The 18952-nt window shown below is 45.7% G+C and overlaps 1 protein-coding gene and 1 long non-coding RNA gene across 3 annotated transcripts in view; one reads left to right on the top strand and one right to left on the bottom strand.

Moving 5' to 3' along the window:
• MAP1B (microtubule associated protein 1B) overlaps positions 1-18952 on the top strand; it is a 94825-nt gene that overhangs the window by 59393 nt on the left and 16480 nt on the right. The window contains exons 1-3 of one of the 2 annotated variants that reach the window (XM_032848783.1): positions 7737-7943; positions 11068-11150; positions 13550-13690. In XM_032848783.1, the coding sequence (XP_032704674.1) occupies positions 13559-13690 (132 nt within the window). In that variant the 5' untranslated portion in view covers positions 7737-7943; positions 11068-11150; positions 13550-13558. Of the gene's footprint in view, positions 1-7736; positions 7944-11067; positions 11151-13549; positions 13691-18952 lie in introns of those variants that run through there. The other variant, XM_032848781.1, reaches the window with a different exon arrangement.
• Positions 16065-18941, bottom strand: LOC116861917. Its single transcript, XR_004381559.1, has 3 exons — positions 18542-18941; positions 18254-18300; positions 16065-16787 (listed from the first exon to the last, which is right to left on the bottom strand). It is a non-coding gene; the product is annotated as an uncharacterized LOC116861917 (long non-coding RNA).

Genomic DNA, 18952 nt, shown 5'->3' with positions numbered 1-18952 from the left:
GGTTGGGTTGGGGCTTTAGGCCAAATGCTTTAAAAGATATGGCCAGATTTACTCATCCCAGCTGGAACATAAGACCCGAGTATCCACCTTTCCATTACCTGTTACAGATGGTGGCGGCGGAGGCCCCGCTTCAGGTCCCTTGAGCCTCCTACTTCCAGGTCAGGATCTTGACCTTCAGAGGTCCCTTCCTGGCAGATCACCAAGCCTGTTGCTTTGCTCTAGACTGATGCTGTCACTGCAGGTAGCACTGTCCCCTGGGGACCTTCCCAGGAAAAAAATGTCAGCAGCCCGTGCTATTTCTTCTTGGCTTCGAGCTAAGGGTGTCCAAGGGGTCTGAAACTAGATGTGGTATTTGTTATGTCAGCTACTTAGATTTTTCCCTTTCTGTTTCCTTTTCAATAGCCAGTACCAAAAGGACTAATTTGATTTCTGTTTTTAAGGTGTCTGGCTTTGAAGGCGACGGGTGTGATGATTTGGTTCTAAATGGTAACAGATGGGGGTGAAAAGTCGGCAGTTTCCCCAGATTTGATCAATGGCAGGAGTTTGATGGCAAATTAAATGTCAGATAAAACTGCCAAGTGATTCCTAGACTCAGTACTTACTTGGAAAAGTTGTTTGAGTTTTTAATGATCACATTGGCTCCCAAGGGAAATAATTCTAGCAGTATGTTCAGCCATTTGGACAGTAACACATTAAAAACAGTGTGAGGATGACATTAAATAAGCTTACACTTACTATGTCGTTATTGATCAATAGCATCGTCTTTGTCTACGTTGTCTCCTTTCTCAAAGAAGGGGCCACAGAATGACGAGAATTATCTGAAAGGTTGCAGACATGCAGAGCCCCAGACCTCACCCCTGCCTTCTGAATCAAACTGAGAGTGGGCCAGGCATATTTGCATTTTTACTGAGGTCCTCAGGGGATCACGGGGCATCTCACACTCTGAGAAGTGTCAGCCTCCAGTCCTTTCTCCATCAGGCAGGTGGGTCCCAGACAGAAAACAAAGCCATACCCACAGGCTAAGCAACGTAACATTGCAGTGGATATGTAGGTCCAAGTAGTACATTTTAGGTTGAATGTGAAAAGCAAGTCTGAGTTATTATTGGATTTTTTTAAAGATTTTATTTATTTATTTGACAGAGAGAGATCACAAGTAGGCAGAGAGGCAGGCAGAGAGAGAAGGGGAAGCAGGCTCCCTGCTGAGCAGAGAGCCCGAGGGACATGATCCCAGGACCCTGAGATCATGACCTGAGCCAAAGGCAGAGGCTTAACCCACTGAGCCTCCCAGGGGTCCTATTATTGGATTATTTAAGGTTTTTGAAGTATTCAGCCTTGACTCTCCTCTCTGTAGAGGTGGATTAAGTTTGCAAATCAGGAAGGCACTTCAGGTACCCCAGGGGCTGGGGGTGAAGGTGAGCGGAGAAGGCAGTGGTACCATCACTTCTCTGGTGCTCTTTCCCCATCATCTCCAGGGGCTTTTTGCTGCTTTGGCCCACCCTTGAAATGGTGGCATTTCCCAAGACTGTTCTCAGCAAAAGGCTCTCTTTATTCTCTAAGAACATCACCTAAAAATACACTGATACCTCCCAGAACTGCTCCAACCTCTGGCCTGAACCTCAAATTCACCTTTCTGCCTGCGTGTTGGGCAGAACCACCTGGATCCCCCATAGAAACCTCAAACTCAGCAGACCCCACATCAAACTAACTGTTATCTGTCTTCCTTCATCCCTTTAAAAATGTCTTTTTGGGGGGTACCTGGCTGGCTTAGTTGGTGGAACATGCAACTCTTGGTCTCGGGGGTGTGAGTTTGAGCCCCATATTAGGTGTAGAGATTACTTAAAAATAAGATCTCTAAAAAATGAAATGAAATGTCTTATTAGCTAAGAGCCTGACTCTGGACTGTGGCCACCGAGGTTTCCATCCTAGTTTGACTATTTATTCCCTAGGGCTGTTGTTGAACTGCCCAATGTCTCATTTTCCTCGGCTCTAAAATGGGAATAGGGCCTTCCTCATAGGGTTAATGTGCAGATTTAATGCAATAATCCTACACAAAGAACTTAGATCAGTGGTTGACCCAGGGCAGGTATTCAATATAGCTTAGTCATTTTTATTATTAATTCCCTTATCAAATATTGATTGAGCTCCTGTGGTGTATCAGACACTACTTCTGACTTATGCTTTCCAAATGAGACACTGTCAAAACCACAAGCATCCCCATTAAACTATGTTCCCTTCAGGATAAGGCTGGCATCCTATTTATGTTTTAATCTCAATGCTAGTTATGAAGGTAGCACTAATTTGCCTGAATTAATCTCGAGAAAACTGTGTCCTCTAAATAATTCACACTTTGTTAGTGAACAGGGAATACAATATTTCTTAAAAGGTCAGGAGAAGACCAATAAGATTAAAAAAACATTCTCTGAAACCTACTCTGATCTCAAGAAGGTGAGGTCTAACTGTTGAACCACAGGAAAGTACCATTTTTGAGTTGATATGTAGGTGAGATTGGCAATCTCGTGGTTTAACCTAATAGTTGGTAGAGTATCTGGCATACGGCAGGTATCCCCCAATGCAGAAAGAATTCCCAAACCTATACCCCGAAGGCAGGGAGTACCCTATAATACAGTAAGAAAAATGTACCTCAGGCAAATCTCATTTTTTAAAAGTAAGGATTTAGACCATGTAAACTCCTAAAAAAAATCTGAGAAGCATCGAGGGGCAGTGGCAAGAGTCAAGACCAGGAGTCAGATGGGTTAGACTAAAAACCCAGTTTAACAGCTTACTTTATTCTTATCTGTAATAAGACTTCATAAACCATGAAGTGCATCACAAATGAAAGGTGGTGCTGTTAATAGTTTAGCAACTGTTCCCATGTAGAACTGCCTGCAGCAGGCGTAGGAACTGTCTGGGCAGCCATACACATACAACAGTTGCTCACTTATGACAGGCCACTGTTCACCCCGGAGGCCTGTCTTTTTCTTCTTTAAAGATAGTAGGGGCGGGGGGCTAGAATTGACACCAGAGCTCCTTGGATTTCCCTATTCTGTGAGATGAGGAAATTCTGATTTCTTATGCCACAGGAGTGACAGATTCTCACAGGCTCGTTTCCCCTTGGCTGCTGGACTCCTCGAATCTTAAAGGCAGAAGCCATGTCTTTCTTATGCATGATGAGCATAAGTATTTTTCTTTGTCTGCAGCACGTTTTGTTGAGGGAACAGGGCACTGGGACCTCCTACCTTGCTGGGGCCCAGAAGACCCTGTTCATAGACTTAGAATACCATCATCATCGATGTTTCAGTGCACAAACCCAGAGGAAGGTGCTCTGTAAATGGTAAAGTACTAGACAGATGTGGATCTGTGTTTTGATGGCAGCTGGAGTTGGCTCCCCTGACAGGTCATACGTAGCCCTTTGCTAGGTATGCCTTTCCTCTCCATCCATCTGTAGCCTTCTAAAATCCGTACCTTGTCGCAGAAACAACTTTCAGGTTGTCTTCTTGCCCCTAGTGGGTGCCCACATTGGTGTTGCTGTTTCTCCTTAGGTGTTCTCCAGGGAGCCAGAACTTCATCAACACCATCCATGGTATTTCTTTCTAAAATAGATAAAAGGAAAAAGGAACCAACTTATTTCTTCCACAGTCTCCCACTTCTAACCCTTGGTAGCCTGGATTCTCATTCCTCTGCCTTGAGGCCTTTCAAAAAGGGGGAGAGAGTGGAAGGAAGAGGAGACACGAGGAGAATGGAATTAGGGAGAACAGCCCCATAGAGAAGATTGAGAAAGAGGGTACGATGCAAACCCTGCAAAAGGGACAAGACCTGTTGCTGCCTGGCATCCCATTCCCCAACAAGGTCTGTGCCCAATGTGAGCAGTCCCCCAGCCGTTGGAACAGGAGAGGATGTACAATGCAAGATGAGCCTTCCTCTGCCACTAGGAGCAAGCCTGCCTGCCTGTCGCCAAGGCTCAGTCTGCATCTGCATGCAGAGAACACAGTTAGGACGAGGAGGAAGTCTTGGCGTCCGGGCTGTTTTAGTTATTTGCTTATTTGTCTAATGGTCAGGGAAACGTAGAGTAGAAGATAGCACAGAACCCAAGAGAAGGATGGGGTGGAAGGACTGGCAAACACATGAAAAATTAAACCAAATGTCAACAAGAAAGAAAAAAGTTAAGTTTGGGAAATGTAGAGAAAAATCAATGTAGACTCAGATTCTGTAATAATTAAATTCTGTGCTACACAAAAGACGTCAAAGGTAAAATCTTTAAAAGGCGGTCTCATTCCCAAGCAATGATCAACTTACTTAAATTAAAAAAAATTATATATGAAGTCTCCTGAATTTGTTTATAATGGGATTCATGTTCTTGTTCTCTTAAAAAAACACACACTGACCATTTGGAGAGCAACGTGACATGCGGGAGCACACATCAGAGAGGAAACAAAAGCAGAAAAGAAACAAGCTTATTCCCAACAGAAAAGAAACGCCATTTCCAGGAAAATCAGGGAAAGGTTGGAGAGAACTGGGCTCTAATTGTACTGCAGAGACAAAGAGGGAGTGAGTCTCTGGGCATGAGTGGGAGGCGGGCGCGCCTGCCCAGGGGAGTCAGCGGCACCCGGGCTGCATGCTCCCCTCTTACAATGGGGAGGCTTAGCATCACAACTAGAAAACCTTTCTTTTAGATACAGTGGTTCGGGAAGGTGGATGAGGCTGAGAGCTACGTGAACTGACGGAAGTGAAAGACGAGCGAGTCCTCTGGGAAATCAGACTCCTTCCAGCGCTAGGAGTTGGGCTTCCCTGAGGAGGGAAGCTGGGTAGGCTCTTGCTGATGGCTGGCTTTCTGGGCTCTGTAGTGACAGTGTGGGATTTTGCAATCAGGAGGTACTGAGCCTCCCAGCACCTCTGTTTCTCTGAGGGTACCTCCGTGGCAGGAGTGGGGAGCTGAGCTGTCTAGCCTGCCTCATGGGCATGTTCTCCCTCGTGTCTGAAGGGATTTCTTTCTCATTCCAGGCAACAAGGGGGAGGCTTCTGGTAGGTCGGGCCCTGTGCCCTCCTGCACCTGCCCTTGAGCTCTATGCTGGGACATCTGGGAAAGACATTGCTGCTTGTGGCCTTGAAGAAGCACTGTGACCACATGTGAACCCCCCTTTTGTCTCTCTCTTCCTGTTCTTCTTGCTTAGAAATGATGAGGTGGGATAGAAGGAACACAGGGAGAACCGAGAGAGGCTGCTGGGAACCGACCTCTCCGCTGCTTGGAGGCTTTCTGACTTGCTCTTCCTCTGTCTCCCTCTGGGAAGGGAGAGCCCCAGAGCTGTCTTCTCACCAGGCCCGTAGGGGCCAGGGTTAGTTGTAAGGGACAGAGAAGGAAAGAAGATTCACAAGAACTTTGCTGATGCAGGCATCTCCTCTCCCTCCACACCAGCTCTTTCTCTCCAAAACTTCCCCCATCTCTTAGCATATTTGCTTTGTGTTACAATGTGGATTCCTGCAGAAAGGGGGTCTGGATATTCTTCCAAATGAAAAGCCGTTATTAAAAGCTGTAGGCAGGGGCGCCTGGGTGGCTCAGTGGGTTAAAGCCTCTGCCTTCGGCTCAGGTCATGATCCCACAGTCCTGGGATCGAGCCCCGCATCAGGCTCTCTGTGCGGCAGGGAGCCTGCTTCCTCCTCTCTCTCTGCCTTCCTCTCTGCCTACTTGTGATCTCTGTCTGTCAAATAAATAAATAAAATCTTTAAAAAAATAAAAAATAAAAGCTGCAGGCAGACCCGCTGGTAAATAATTTTTTAGTTCCCGCACTGAGTACCTTTCATTTCTTGATTTTGTCCTTTCAGCTAAACTTTATCCTGGGGGTTGTTTTTTTGGACGTGGAGGTTGGAAGCAAGAGGTTTCCTTTTCGGAAAATCCACTTGGCCAAGGAGGTAGAATTCAAGAACTCATGGCTTTTATTTCTCTTTCCTTCCTCCCTCCCTGCTCCCCCCTGCCTTTCTTCTTTCTTTTCTCCCTCCAACAGAAACAGAGTTTAACATCAAGACTTTTGTCCTTGTGGCCTTTTCTTGATCTCCCCCCCTTACTTTTAGCTAAATCATCCCAGTCCTTTACCCCAAGCTTTCCCTAATTCTACAGTCTTCTTTAACCCTAAGTTTTTGCTTCTTTACATTGGAAGTTTTTCTGGGGCTGAATCACAGTATCGAATTCTGTGTCCATAAAGAATCCATTCCGGTTTTTACCCAGGGAAGGGGCAGGAGGAGCGGGTGGAAGAAAAAGTGTTCACTTTTTCAGGAAAAGGAAGTTGTGGAAATCAAGTTCATCCATGGCAAAGGAAAGGAAGTGCTCATTCTCAAGACATACCAAGTGACTGCCCTCTTACCGGCGATCATCAGTGTTTTCATCAAGGGCTTCCCCCACTTCTTCGTGCTTTTCAGACTCTGGCTCCGGCATTCTCTCCCTTGGGCTGGGCTGTTTCTTTAAGCAGCTGCCTGTCTGGGTTGAAACTGTTGGGGGTCTTTCTCTGGCCCCAGCCCTGATGGTATCACCTGCTACGCCACTGTGTTCTGGCACCAGTGGAAGGGATATGTGCACGAGAGGAGCGTCAGCTGTGGGCGGGGCCAAGGTTCTGAATTTTATGGGGATTGGTGATGGCGGTGCCTCCGTAGCGAGTGTTATTGAATTCAGTCATGTCAGCCTCTTCAGAAAGCAGCAAAAAGCCTCTGTGTGTGCACATACGTGTGTGTGTTTAGATAAGATATTCAACTCTGTGGAGAAGAGACCCCATAAGCATCCGACCAATTATACTTAGAAAATAACATTTTCCTTTCGGAGATTTCAGAGTTACCTGCATTAGAGTAGACCATCAACCCCTCAGACAGCCTGATCCTGAAAGACACATAGATTGAAATAATCTGTCAGACTTGGAATAACTGAAAAAAAAAAAAAAAAAGTCCCAGCAATAACTGAAAAATACAGGCTTGTTTGGGTCTCAAAGATAGCCTTTGGGAGCACACAGACAGAGGTCTCATTGTCTGCAAGGACCCTGCTGCTTCAGGGGTCCCCCCAGACCATCCTCTTTTGATTCTAAGGTGGAACAGACTTCTTTTTTGTCACACAAGTCCCTGCCCCACTCACCCCAGGATGGAGCCTTCACAATTACACTGAGTTTTGTGGAGAAGCCTTCAAAAGACTTCTTATCAAAGCAATGAGTGACACAATCATTCCATCTCAAGCCCCTGCTTTTGCTTCCCTCTGACCAATGCTGAGCGGAGTTACCTATTCATTGGGGCTCCCTAATGGTTCCGCTGTGAGCCATTTCTGGAGAATGCAGACTATAATGGGAGAGAGAAAGGCTGCAACCGGGTTGTCTTTCTTTCCTGGGAACTTCTTTTCTGAAGCAACTGAATGAGACCTTTGCAGGCGAGGGCAGTGGCTCCCCTTCAGAATGCCTGGCCTGTTTCCCAGTGTGAAACATTCCCCAAATATGCAACTTTGCTAGCGTCCTAGCCGCCAGAGCCCAGAGCCGCCTGCCACAGGGAGAGCTGGCATTCCACCGGGATGCCGGGGTGGGGGCGCGGGGCTCCATCCCCTCGGGCAGCCCCCGCGCTTGCCAGATGCCAGGATGACCCAGCCCCTAGTTACATCGTCCAGGGAAAGAATCTTGTCACAGCAGTCCGGCTGTGACAAGAGCTTGAAGCTTCTCTCTCTCTTTAAATCCCCTCCTTCATTTAAATCCAATCCTATAAAAAGGCTTTTGTTGAAGAAGCAGCCATGGCATCATGGTGCACGTCTGTGTCACTGCTCTCAGTGTTTCCAAAGATGGACAAAAAGAACATTCGTTAGTTGAATTCCTGAGCGAACAGGTCTGAAAATTGACTTGGAGGGAGGAGAGGTAAACGGCAGCAGTCACATGGCGTTTGTCTTGTCTGCAAGCGATGAAACCAAAGAGGAAGGGAGCTTCTCGTGGATGGTAAGAAGCCCCCTGACAGGGAGTGCCTGGGCAGCAATGTCCTTACTTACGACGTGTCTGGGGAAGGGCCTGCTTGGGGTGGCAGAGCTCGGGCTGCCTGGGGCTGGATGTTAGAGGGGCATTTGGAAGCTGGGGTGAGCAGGGTTGGGCGCAGTGCCGATCACGTAGGGAAGGAAGGGTCTCTGATTCCTTTATCGTCTCTTGGGGAGGGAGCCACTTGCGCCTACCTTGCTCAAGTCTACTTTTGTGGGTTCCTACAGCATAGAGCTGGCACTACAGTTGTACCTTGCCAGTATGCTCCCTGAGGCTTTGTGTATTGAAAACAGTCATGTCCAAAGTACAATCGAGGAAATGGCCATTTCTCCTTGGCTTAAGCTTTTGCTTCATTTCATGTCAACTTAGAGCTATTGAACCTCCCAAACAAAGTCTTCATTTCAAGGAGGCCACTGACGAAAGGACCTAGAAAGGGGATGGTTTTCTGGGTTTTCTGATGGTCATTTTATCATTTACTTACTCAGTTTGATGTTCGTTCGCTTTAGCTTTAAAGGCATATGGTTGTCAAAAGCAAAATCAACCATGCCAAAAAATGATGCCCAACAAAAGCATAGATTTTGGTATTCCTAATAAATAAACGTTCTTTCTCATGGCTTAGTTGAATTGTTTTTCTGGAAGCTCAGTCCTTCGTCGGCTCAAACTGGGGGATATTGTTCTGTTTTGGTGTTTCTTCATTTGCAGGCATTTGGAGCAAAGTATCACACACCTTCTCTTAATTTCACCCTCTTCTGTGTGAGTTTTCTGCCACCTTTGACTTTTCTTTTGCTTTTGGCCAATATTGTTGTAATTTTTTTCTGGCTTCTTGCTTCTTTGAGCACAATGCTGCTGCTGTTCCTTTGGATTTTTTCCTAGTTGTCCCTTGGCATCCATTGTCTGCCATGCCCGTTTTTCCAAATCCTAGTCCCAGAGATTAGCCCTGCAGAGGAGTGTAGCTAGGGGCTGTAGGGCCAGGTGTGCAAGGTCCGAGTCCTGACTCGAACACTCCCTGTTGTGTGACCTTGAGCTAGTTAATTCCCTTTTGCAGACTTCACTGTCCTCCACAATAAGAGGGGACATCACAGTACCTCTGTCACAGAGCTCTTTAGGTGATTCAATGACTTCATACTGGTGAGGTGCTCAGAAGATTGCCTCACATCACTAGGGTTTAGTGTGGGCTTCTTCCATTTCTGATGTAGGGGAAATATTAGCTCTTGGGAAAGATCAGACAACGGAGGAGAATGGGTTTGATGATGGGGTGGTGGTATTTCAGCATATTGTTTCTGAGGTACTTCTGGTCCTTCCTGATATAAAGGGGAAAATCCCTGTGTCCCCTAGACTGGTTCTTGAGATACAATTCACATATCATACAGTTCATCAATTGAGAGTGTACTGTTCAACAGTTTTGGGTACACTGTACTGTTCATCTTGTTTAAATTCTGGTAAAATATATATAAACACAAAATTTGCCATATTAACCATTTTTCAATGTACAGGTCATTGGCACTAGTTGCATTTATAATGTTATACAACATGACCTCTATTTCCATAACTTTTCCTTCACCCCAAACAGAAAGTCTGTGCCCAGTAAGTAGTAACTCCCCAGCCTCTCTGCCTTGGCCCCTGATAACTTCTGATCTGCTCTCTGACTCTATGAATTAGCCTATTCTAGATATTTTATGTCAGTGGGATCATACAGTACGTGTTCTTTTGTGTAGACTTCTTTCATTCAGCCTCCTTTTCTCAAGGTTCACGCGTGTCGTTGCATGTATCAGAACTCCATTCCTTTCTATGCCGGAGGAGTATTTCACTGGATGGCTATATTCTACTTTGTTTATCCAGTCATCCACAGGCGGACATTCAGGTTGTCTCCACCGTTCAGCTGTTGTAATCATGCTGCTGGACACTGGCGTACAAGTATCTGGTCAAGTCCCTGCTTTCAGTCTACCAAGGAATGGAATTGCTAGGCCATCTAGTAGTTCTATTTTAGCTTTTTGAACAAATGGCCAGCTATTTTCCTGGAAAGGTCATTCTGCCCTCTGGTATTCTTCTCTTTTCGAGTTTATCTCCTTCAGAATCTGTTCCATTTTGTCTTGTCACCCAAGTTTCCCCATATTCTGAGCAGCAGACTTGTTCTTGTCCCTTCTGACCACGTGTCTCCCCTCCGTGTGTCTGGGGCACAGCCCTCCTCTCTTCCTCATGAACCAGTAGAGCACATACTGCTCACTCCGGCCCCTCATGCACCCAGTCATTCTTTGTCTAATTGTCCAAGGAAGGGGCGTTTATGCAGAAAGTCATCCACAGGCTTCGGTCTACTTCGTCTGGAGGTGATTTCAGCCACTCAGATTCCCCTAAAACTTGAAGGTATGGGAAATCATGGACGCGGAGCCAAAGGACTGCAGCCCTCCTTAGACACACTCCTTCACCCCCACAACACCTTGCTTTGTTTTTCTGCATCGACTTTGCTTGTCTTTACAAGCAATTTGGCCACTCTGTCCAGCCAGAGAGTTGTTCTCCACTCTTCATTTGCTCACAGTTTCTCCACTTTTCTCTGGGCAAGTGAATTAATTAACGGATACTCCAACAGACTGTAAGCCCGCCTCAGACAGCCATTCTGGTGGTTGGGTAATTGTTAGCCAGGGTTTCTGGATGTCATTCATTTCACAATCAGGCTCCTAATTAATCTCAGCACCATTCTCACCAGAAGAAAGGCTGATGCGGGGAAACATCCCCAATTACCATGAGAAAGGAAATGTCAAGAGCCCCGTTGAGTTTTCCTGGCATCCACCCCTTGTCTCAGATGAAAACCTGCCATTAACGCACAGAGAGGCAGCCTGGCGAGCAACCCTGCAAATTCGAGGACTGTGAGAGCATGAAGAGCCCCAGACAGCCGGACCCAGCTCTGGGAGGAACCTGCGGGGTCTGCGCTCTCGTATAGTAACACCCATTGTGCTGCCCAAGATAGCGTGGAGAATCCCCGTGCTGTGTGCCCATCGGAGCAGCGGTAGCTCTGCTGTCCCTGAAGCCCGCTGGGCAGTTTTAACCGGGAAAAGCTAAAGGTCTCCTTTTTTTGTCTGTGTTTTCGTGTCCACAGGACAAAAGATCCTTCATCACCGAAGTGACGTTTTAGAAACAGTGGTCCTGATCAACCCCTCAGATGAAGCCGTCAGCACTGAGGTAAGCATGTGGCCCCGCGGAGCCTAGGGCGGAGTGTCACCCGGTGGACGGAGCCCACCTGACTGGAAGGGCAGGGGCGGGCGGGGCAGGAGAGGGACACGGAGAGAGAAGTTCTGCATCCAGGGTCGCTTCCTTACCCCCAGTCAGTGGCTGGTTCTCTACCTCAGGACCACCCCAGACTGCCCCTCCCCAGAAGGACAAAGTGGAAGATGCGTGGTGGAACTGGGGTATTTTATAGAGGCAAGAGGATATGAAATCTTGGGTGTTTATGGCGGGTGTGGTGCTCGGTGGTGTCTGGCTGGGAGGTAGCAGGGGAAATAGACTGCAAGCCCTCAGGACAGGACATTTAGGACACAGATTTGGAGAAAAATAGTATCTTTGAGGCAAGCTCCCTCCAGAGCCATTCTGCTTACGCCCCTATAATCACCACCAAAAGGCAGGATAGCCTGGTGATCAGGAGCATGGCCTTGGGTGCCAGAATCCCCGGATTCTGCCACTTTTAAGCTGGTGGCCTGGGGTAAATTATTTATTGTCTTTTTGTCTCAGTTCCTACCTCCGTGAAATGGAGATCACAACAGTGCTTATGATGTGATTAGAAGCCTTAAATGCTTAAAACAGAGCATGGCGTGTAAGCACTGAAATATAAATGTTGGTTGTTCTTCTTATTAATGTTATTATTACTGTCATTTGAAATTATTGCCAAAAAAGAATAACTGGGTATTTCTGAGACTATAGTTAGAGAAGAGCTTGGCTGAAGCCAAGAGTCCCTGAAGGGAATTGCTGCAGCTCCCTTTTCCTCTTCTTTTATGACAGGTTAGCAATTTTGAAACCAGGTGCTGCTTGGACATTAAGGTTGCCACAGTCCCTGGGGGCTGGGGGAGGGGGGACTTTATTATCTACAACAGCTCCTCTGCCCATGCTTTGAGCTTCTTTTTGAAAATTGAGATACAATTCATATATCATAAAATCCATCTTTTAAAGTGTGTAATTCATGGGTTTTTAGTATATGCACCAAGTTGCGTGCCTATCATCGCTGTCTGTTCCAAAATATGTCCACCACCCCTTGAAAACCCCCAGCCGGTTAGCCAACGCTCCCCATTCCTCCCAGTTGCCGGCAACTTGTAATCTACTTTTTGCCTCTGTGGATTTGCCTCTTGGAGTATTTTGGATAATGGAATCCTATACTAGGTGGCTTTTGTGTCTGGCTTATTTCCCTCAGCATAATGTTATCAGGAGTCACCCATGTTGTAGCATGTATCAGTACTTCATTCCTTCTTTACGATTGAATGCTATTCCATTGTGGGGATGTCCCTCAGTTTATCCAGTCATCAGCTGATGGACACTGGGTCGCTTCCACTTTTTGGCAATCATTATGTAGACTGTTGTGATCCCACTTCCATCTGCTCCAGATCGGCAGGACCTCTTTGACAGTCCATGAAGGCACGTGTTTGAGGCAAATGGTGGGCTAGCAGTCTCTCTGTGATTAACAGAATTAGGAAGTAAAGGCAACTTGAGATGGAAAAGGAAAAATAAGGAATTTCTCCAAGGAATCCAGGCTTGCTTGTGGAGCAGATGGGGCTGGAACGATTACGTGGGTCTTGTGTGTTTCCTTGATTAGAACTTGGGATTCTTGGGGGCCACGCGTCATGTCCTGTTTACTTTTGTATCCCTCCCTTGGTGTCTAGCGTGGTGCCTGGCAGTGAATTTGTGCTGAGCTGAACTGTGCTCAGAACGCATACCTTGGTGCTTGGAGCAGCGTTTCTGCTGAAGGACAGGCTGGCTTCCTGCCACTTTAAAGAACAGAGAGTTCTTTCGTGCAAACCATTTACAATTCTATTTAAAAGATTCCCATTTGGGGGGGGAAAAAGATTCCCATTTCGAGCAGCCTTTTGTTTCTGTTCAATGTCAGGCACCTTGCTGATCCTACTGGAGATGGGCATTTGGAGCTGAGCGTTTGCTGGGTCGCTTGGAAGGAAAGGGGTCCTGTAAGGGAGGGGCTCACTGGGGACTGTCACTGGAAATCTGTGCTTCCTGAGGCAGCAGTCGGGGGGCTGGGCTGTACTTGGTGACTCAGCCTGTGAGACATCCCTAAGTCTCACAGACGGTACGCTGCTAGCAGACACAGCTGTGGAGACTTCTGTGTGAAAGACAAGGAAACTAGTGGGGAGAGAGTCAATCACCACTTCTGGTTTGGTCATCTCGAACATGGAAGGTGGCACTCATGGGCCCGTTGACCAGATGATCACAGTTGTTGGCTCTGTCCACTGCACCCCAGGGGAAATGCATGAGTTTGGCTGGTGATGGATGTCAAGCCCTGCAAGAGCCAGCCCTGTCCTGCGAGTGGGATGGCAGGTGGTGTTATGTGTGACTCATGTCCAGCTCCCTGTGCTTTGTTTCAGGTGCGCCTGATGATCACGGACGCTGCCCGACACAAGCTGCTCGTGCTGACTGGGCAGTGCTTTGAAAATACCGGAGAGCTCATTCTCCAGTCCGGTTCTTTCTCCTTCCAGAACTTCATAGAGATTTTCACCGATCAAGAGGTGGGCTCCTGTCCGCAAATAGCTAAGCTTTCCAGTTGCTTGGTTACAGTTGTAGCCTGAGGCTCCACTTTGAAAACCAGGGACTGGGGCTAGGAGAAGGGGAGGGAATGTCACACCTCCTTTGAAATAAGCAAAATTGCATGATCCAACATACCGTAGTCCTACTGACTCATCACCAAAAGAATTCAGGACACCCATCTATAATGAATTGGAACCATTCTTAATGTGCTGGAGATGGAGGTGGAGGGGGATTGGAATAGTCAGTAGTTCAGAGATGGCAAAAATAATGGAGAAACTTGAAATGATAGAGCCCAGAAGAAAACCCAGGAGTCCTGTTTTTTCTGAAAGTGTACTCCAAAGATCTCTTAGTCTTTTGGTAGGATTCAACTGCCCTGATGTCTTTCAATATCTCTACTTACTTTCCCCGGTCTAATTATTTCTCACTGGTCTTACTATTAATGCCTGGTCCCAGTGTTTGAACTTGGGCTGCTTGAACAGCCCAACAAAGAGAAGGCTCAAGAAAGGGAAGCAGGTAGGGAAATGCGGCACATCCTTGCCCCCAAGAACAAGATGGTTAAGGCAGCTGGATTGGGTCATTAGTATTTCTAATGAACATATCTTATTCTATGATGATACATGTGAGGGGTTGAATATTATATGACATTAGTGGTATTTGGTAAAATCAGATTTTAAAGAGCTTAATTTGGTTATTTTTGCTTGAGAATTTATCCTGGCTGGGAAAATTCTCTTTCCAAAACAACATGCCTCTTTCATTTTGTTTGGTTAGTAGTTAGATATTCTAACTACTAGGGCCATCAACGTAATGGGTTGGGGCCTGCCCATGGTGGATCACATGTTTCTACACGGAGGGGCTGAGGGATGTGTACACAGGAGTCCCCGTGTCCACTTGAAACCATCTTCCTGAGAACTTCCTGAGTTGGTGGCCTCTCAGCCACCCAAGTGGCAAAGGGCCATCTGTCTCTCTGCATTTAAGCTTCCTTAGCCCTGGGCTTCACAGAGAGGCCTCTCTGTACCTGTCATCAATGGTAAGAGCTGTGGCTTTGTTTGGCTTACCCGGAGGCTTTGTGAAAACTTTGGCTGGGTGACTTCACAGTGTTTCACTCCCCACCCACTGGGGAGAATAAAAAACAGGGAAAAGAAACATTTCACTTAGCATTTAAAGCCCCCACTTTCAGAAGGTGTGATGTCAGCTGGGGCCTGAGGCAGACAGCCCTGGCTTCCCACAGCAGGAAGGGGCCCCACAGCAGGAAGGGGCCTCAGGGTGCACTCACAGCTGGTACCATCCTAACCTTCTTCAAAACGAATGAAGTCTTTTGTCCCTTTCTCTCCGGAGTTTGTCATCTCCCTACCTCCAAGGCTACTAGGGTTTAGCCTGCACAGTTGGAAATCACTTACTTAACAGAAGATTGTATTGACCAATGGTCACTAGCCATTTAGAGCCACGACTGCCCCTGTGTCCTTAGAAAAAGTACAGAATGACTCCGTAACAAAGGGACCTTAAAGGTCACTGGTGTTGAGGTTTGTTCCTTTTATTGAGTTCTTGATACATGCTCGTCCCTCTAGAGAAACCAGAAACACCATTTAGGAAAAACAAATGATGCATTTTTAAAAAATAAAAATAGATTAAAAATAAATGGACTGAAAAGTACAATTACTAATACATCTTGAGTTTCAGTTTGTGGGAGTCTTAGTCATTGGAGGTTAACTACATAACCAGAACTTAACGGATAGAAGAGTTATCTGGGCAACCCATTCCTCCCTGGAATCTGAAGAAGGTGAAATCATATCTCCTGGGACAGTTTTCATTCTCTCTATTAGAGAGTTTTTCCTTCTTTATCTCATTCTATCTTATTTTTGGAAGGAATGTGCTCCCTTTTCCACTTGAGGTATTGCAGACACCCATCACCAACACTGCCAGTTGTTTTTTCCCTTCAGATTATTTTCAGTTCTTCACACCATTCTTCATAAAAGAAGAGAGTGAAAGTTCATTACATTGTCTGGTCACATTCCTTTAAGCCTGTTGGCAGGAAAGGGATGAGATGGGTTTGGGGGAAAGTGAGGAGTTGTCTTGGGCATGTTTTAGTGCCTTGGTGTTACCAGATAATTAGATACATGAGTCAGGGGCTCGAGGAACCAAGAGTGGGGCTGGAGACACATGGAAGCAGATGAAGTGATCTAGAGAGAGAAGTGTATTCAAAGGGCAAGGTTTAGAGGTTATGGTCAAGGAGGAGGAGAAAACAACTTCAGTTTGTCTGTTTGGTTTTGGTCTTGTTTCTTTAAAATGTCATGACTCATACTGGGCACCATACTCCAGGGGTCCCTGACCAGGTTAGGACTTCTAACCTGACTTCTGTAGTTTTCAATACAATCTTCTATTAAGTAAGTCTGAAAGTAACTTTTGACCATCAACATCCATAATTTAAATGTCACTGGGGAGGGGATGCAGGCTTTAAAGAGAGCTGTAATTTACATAAACTAGGGGCTCACTTTAAGAAAAAGAAAACAAAATTATCAGTACACAGTTAAGTACAGGGCTTTGGGAGGGGACCATGCCAGCGAGGAGCCTTGAAGTTTAAGCTGCTTTAGCTTTACGATAAATCCACTTGCCTGTCAACTAAAATCCTTGAGTCTTCTCCATGAATATGGTTGTTAAGCCACATCTCCCAATCCTTTGCTTTATCCCGCTGATTTACTGGACCTTACATTTATCCCTTTAGTACGCCAGCCTGTTAGAGTTAACTTAGCCATCATCATCCCAATGTCAAGAGCTTTCCGTGAGTGTTTTAACTCTGCCATCCCACATTTTGCTCTGCCTCCCATTTTCATGCCACTGACAGATTTGACAAGCATGTCTTTACCATTTTTATTCAAGTCAGTGCTCCATAGGACATAAATGTGGCCTGAGGCATCCCGTCACAGACCTCCGTCCAGGTTGACACTAAGCAGCAGGATTTCTATGAGTGGCTACGAATCCGCCTCATTCTGCTATCACACTGTTCAGAGATCTTCTTAAACGTCTTGCTAAAACCCAGAGATACACTGTCCACCATATTTCCTCATCAGTCAAGCAAGTAACCTAATCAAAAAAGGAAATCTAGTTAGAGTAGGCTGTGGTTTAGAAATTCAAATCTTATTTCATTATCTGCAGTAAAGTAAATTATTTCTCATCTCTTCCTTCCTCTTCCAGTATGCCTGCATTTAATTATAGTTTTAACATATTTAACAAAAAGACTATCTTTGCTCCAAGCAATATTTCTTCCAGTTGAGTCTCTCCTCTGTATTCCTAAGAACAAAGGTAGCGTAGCAATCAGTGTGCTTGAGAAGTATTCGCAGGCTCATGGTCACTTCCAAAGCAGCCACTCTGGGAGGACAGTGCATATTGAATTGGCCAAGTTCAGTGCAGTTTAACAAACATCTCTGGAGCTGATGATGTATTAGGGAAACACACATAACAATACAGAGATAAGCGAGGGTGTGTTTCCTCCTATTCACAAACTTCTACTACAATGGGCTATATTAACTACCATTTACAATGATGATATTTCCAAACTCTATAAGAGGAAGACACTTTTTCCAAGTCTGAGATGTACTCACAAGTTTCCTTGCCACTGCTAAGGCTGTTGGCTCCTCCTTATTTCTCTCATCTGTGCATTGCATACAGATTGAGTGGGTGTTCTTAAGACTTAGTTTTGCTCTGAGACACTCACTCCAGCATTCGTGTTGGTGCTCAGGTCTGGAAGCTGGCTTGGGCAATGGTCGGGGAAACAGAGGCTTTGCTGCCACTGTGTAGCTCTAAGACTGTGGGAGTCATGCCTCCTATTCCCTCTCTCCTTCGTGAAGGCCTCTCTCTAGCTCTGCTCTCTGCATTCCTGCCTCGTCATGCCCAGTACACTGCGGCTTCTCCAGGAAGACCTGATTTTCCCTTTCCGAAAGAAACCTGTGCAGTGCTGACTTTCTTCTCTGCTTTCCCTTGTACATAGTTTTTTATTCACCAGACTCTTGGCTGTTTTTCAATACCCTTGACTTCCTCAAAATTCTGTGCAGACTTGCTTTGTTTTGGGGTCATATTTCCTTCATTTCTTAGGAACTTCCCAGATAGAAGTGAAAAGATGGGAAATAGAGAGGTATTCCTCAAGTTGGATTTTTGGGTGTTTTTTTTTTTTTTTTTTTTTTACCTTTTCCTTAAACTTGATTCAATACCTTCTACACACAGCTGGCTCATACCCTTAGCTGCCACACCCCTCAGGGTGGAATTTTAAAAACTGAAATGAAGTAAACTTAATTTTAAAATTTCACTGTTGAAGACTCAGCATTTTGAGCTTTCCTAGATTTCTCCTCTAAAATGTATTATAAAGCATGAATAGTGTGTATGTACTTGGTGTGAAAATGAGGATGGAGAGAACCCTAATTGTGCTACAATAACGGTGATGAGGGTCTATGCTAATTACTGGACGACAGACCCTCTTTGGTGCTAATGTTTGCTCTGATCAGCAGATAATTTGAGTAAAAGCCACCCCAGATGGGCTTTTTCAGTTTTCTTACCTTCTAAAACAGTGGACTTGTCTCCCTTTTATAGGAAATTGTCAAGTCTGAGGAAAAACAACAAAGTCAAAGACTTACTATTTTGCTATTTTGTGACCCTTCACAAAATGTAGGATAAATACACTAACAAAACAGAAGTGGAAATGTCACTACAATCTAATGTAGGAAAATTCAGATTCTATAAATTACCCATCTACACCACACACACTAGTTGCCTTGGAATGTTAGTGTCCAGGAGGTTGTGTGAGACAGGAAACCATTCGAAGACTGGAAAGTGAGAGTTCATACCATGCTGGCTGGGGGATGCCTGGGCCAAGTGAAGTCTTTACTTTCCTTTTCATCATTAGCCATCGAAGACACAGAGCTCGTTTCACTTGAAACTCTGGGCTGATTTATGAGCTTTGCTACACCTGAGAGAAGACTGGAGTTGATGACATGATTTTCCCTCAGTATTTACTATGCCAAGACCATGAAACATATGGCCATACTATGGAGTTAGAAAGCACTTTGATTAAACCCCAGTCTCTGTTTTGGTCATGCTTTGCTCTTCTGCATTCCCATCCTATGGTCCTGTCCTATGCACTGAAAAAATTTTGAGCCAGATTTGATCCTAGCCACTCACACCCAGCTCGCTCTGAGAAAAGCAGGAGTTGTGAGAAAGCAGAATGTTTCACCTTGGATTTAAACCTGAGCCAATGG

Source organism: Lontra canadensis, unplaced genomic scaffold (genome assembly GCF_010015895.1).
Source record: "Lontra canadensis isolate GAN:19392208 unplaced genomic scaffold, GSC_riverotter_1.0 scaffold4, whole genome shotgun sequence".
Lineage (NCBI taxonomy): Eukaryota > Metazoa > Chordata > Mammalia > Carnivora > Mustelidae > Lontra > Lontra canadensis.
The sequence above is the reverse complement of the archived record's forward strand: the minus strand, read 5'-3'. Positions and strand labels throughout refer to the sequence as shown.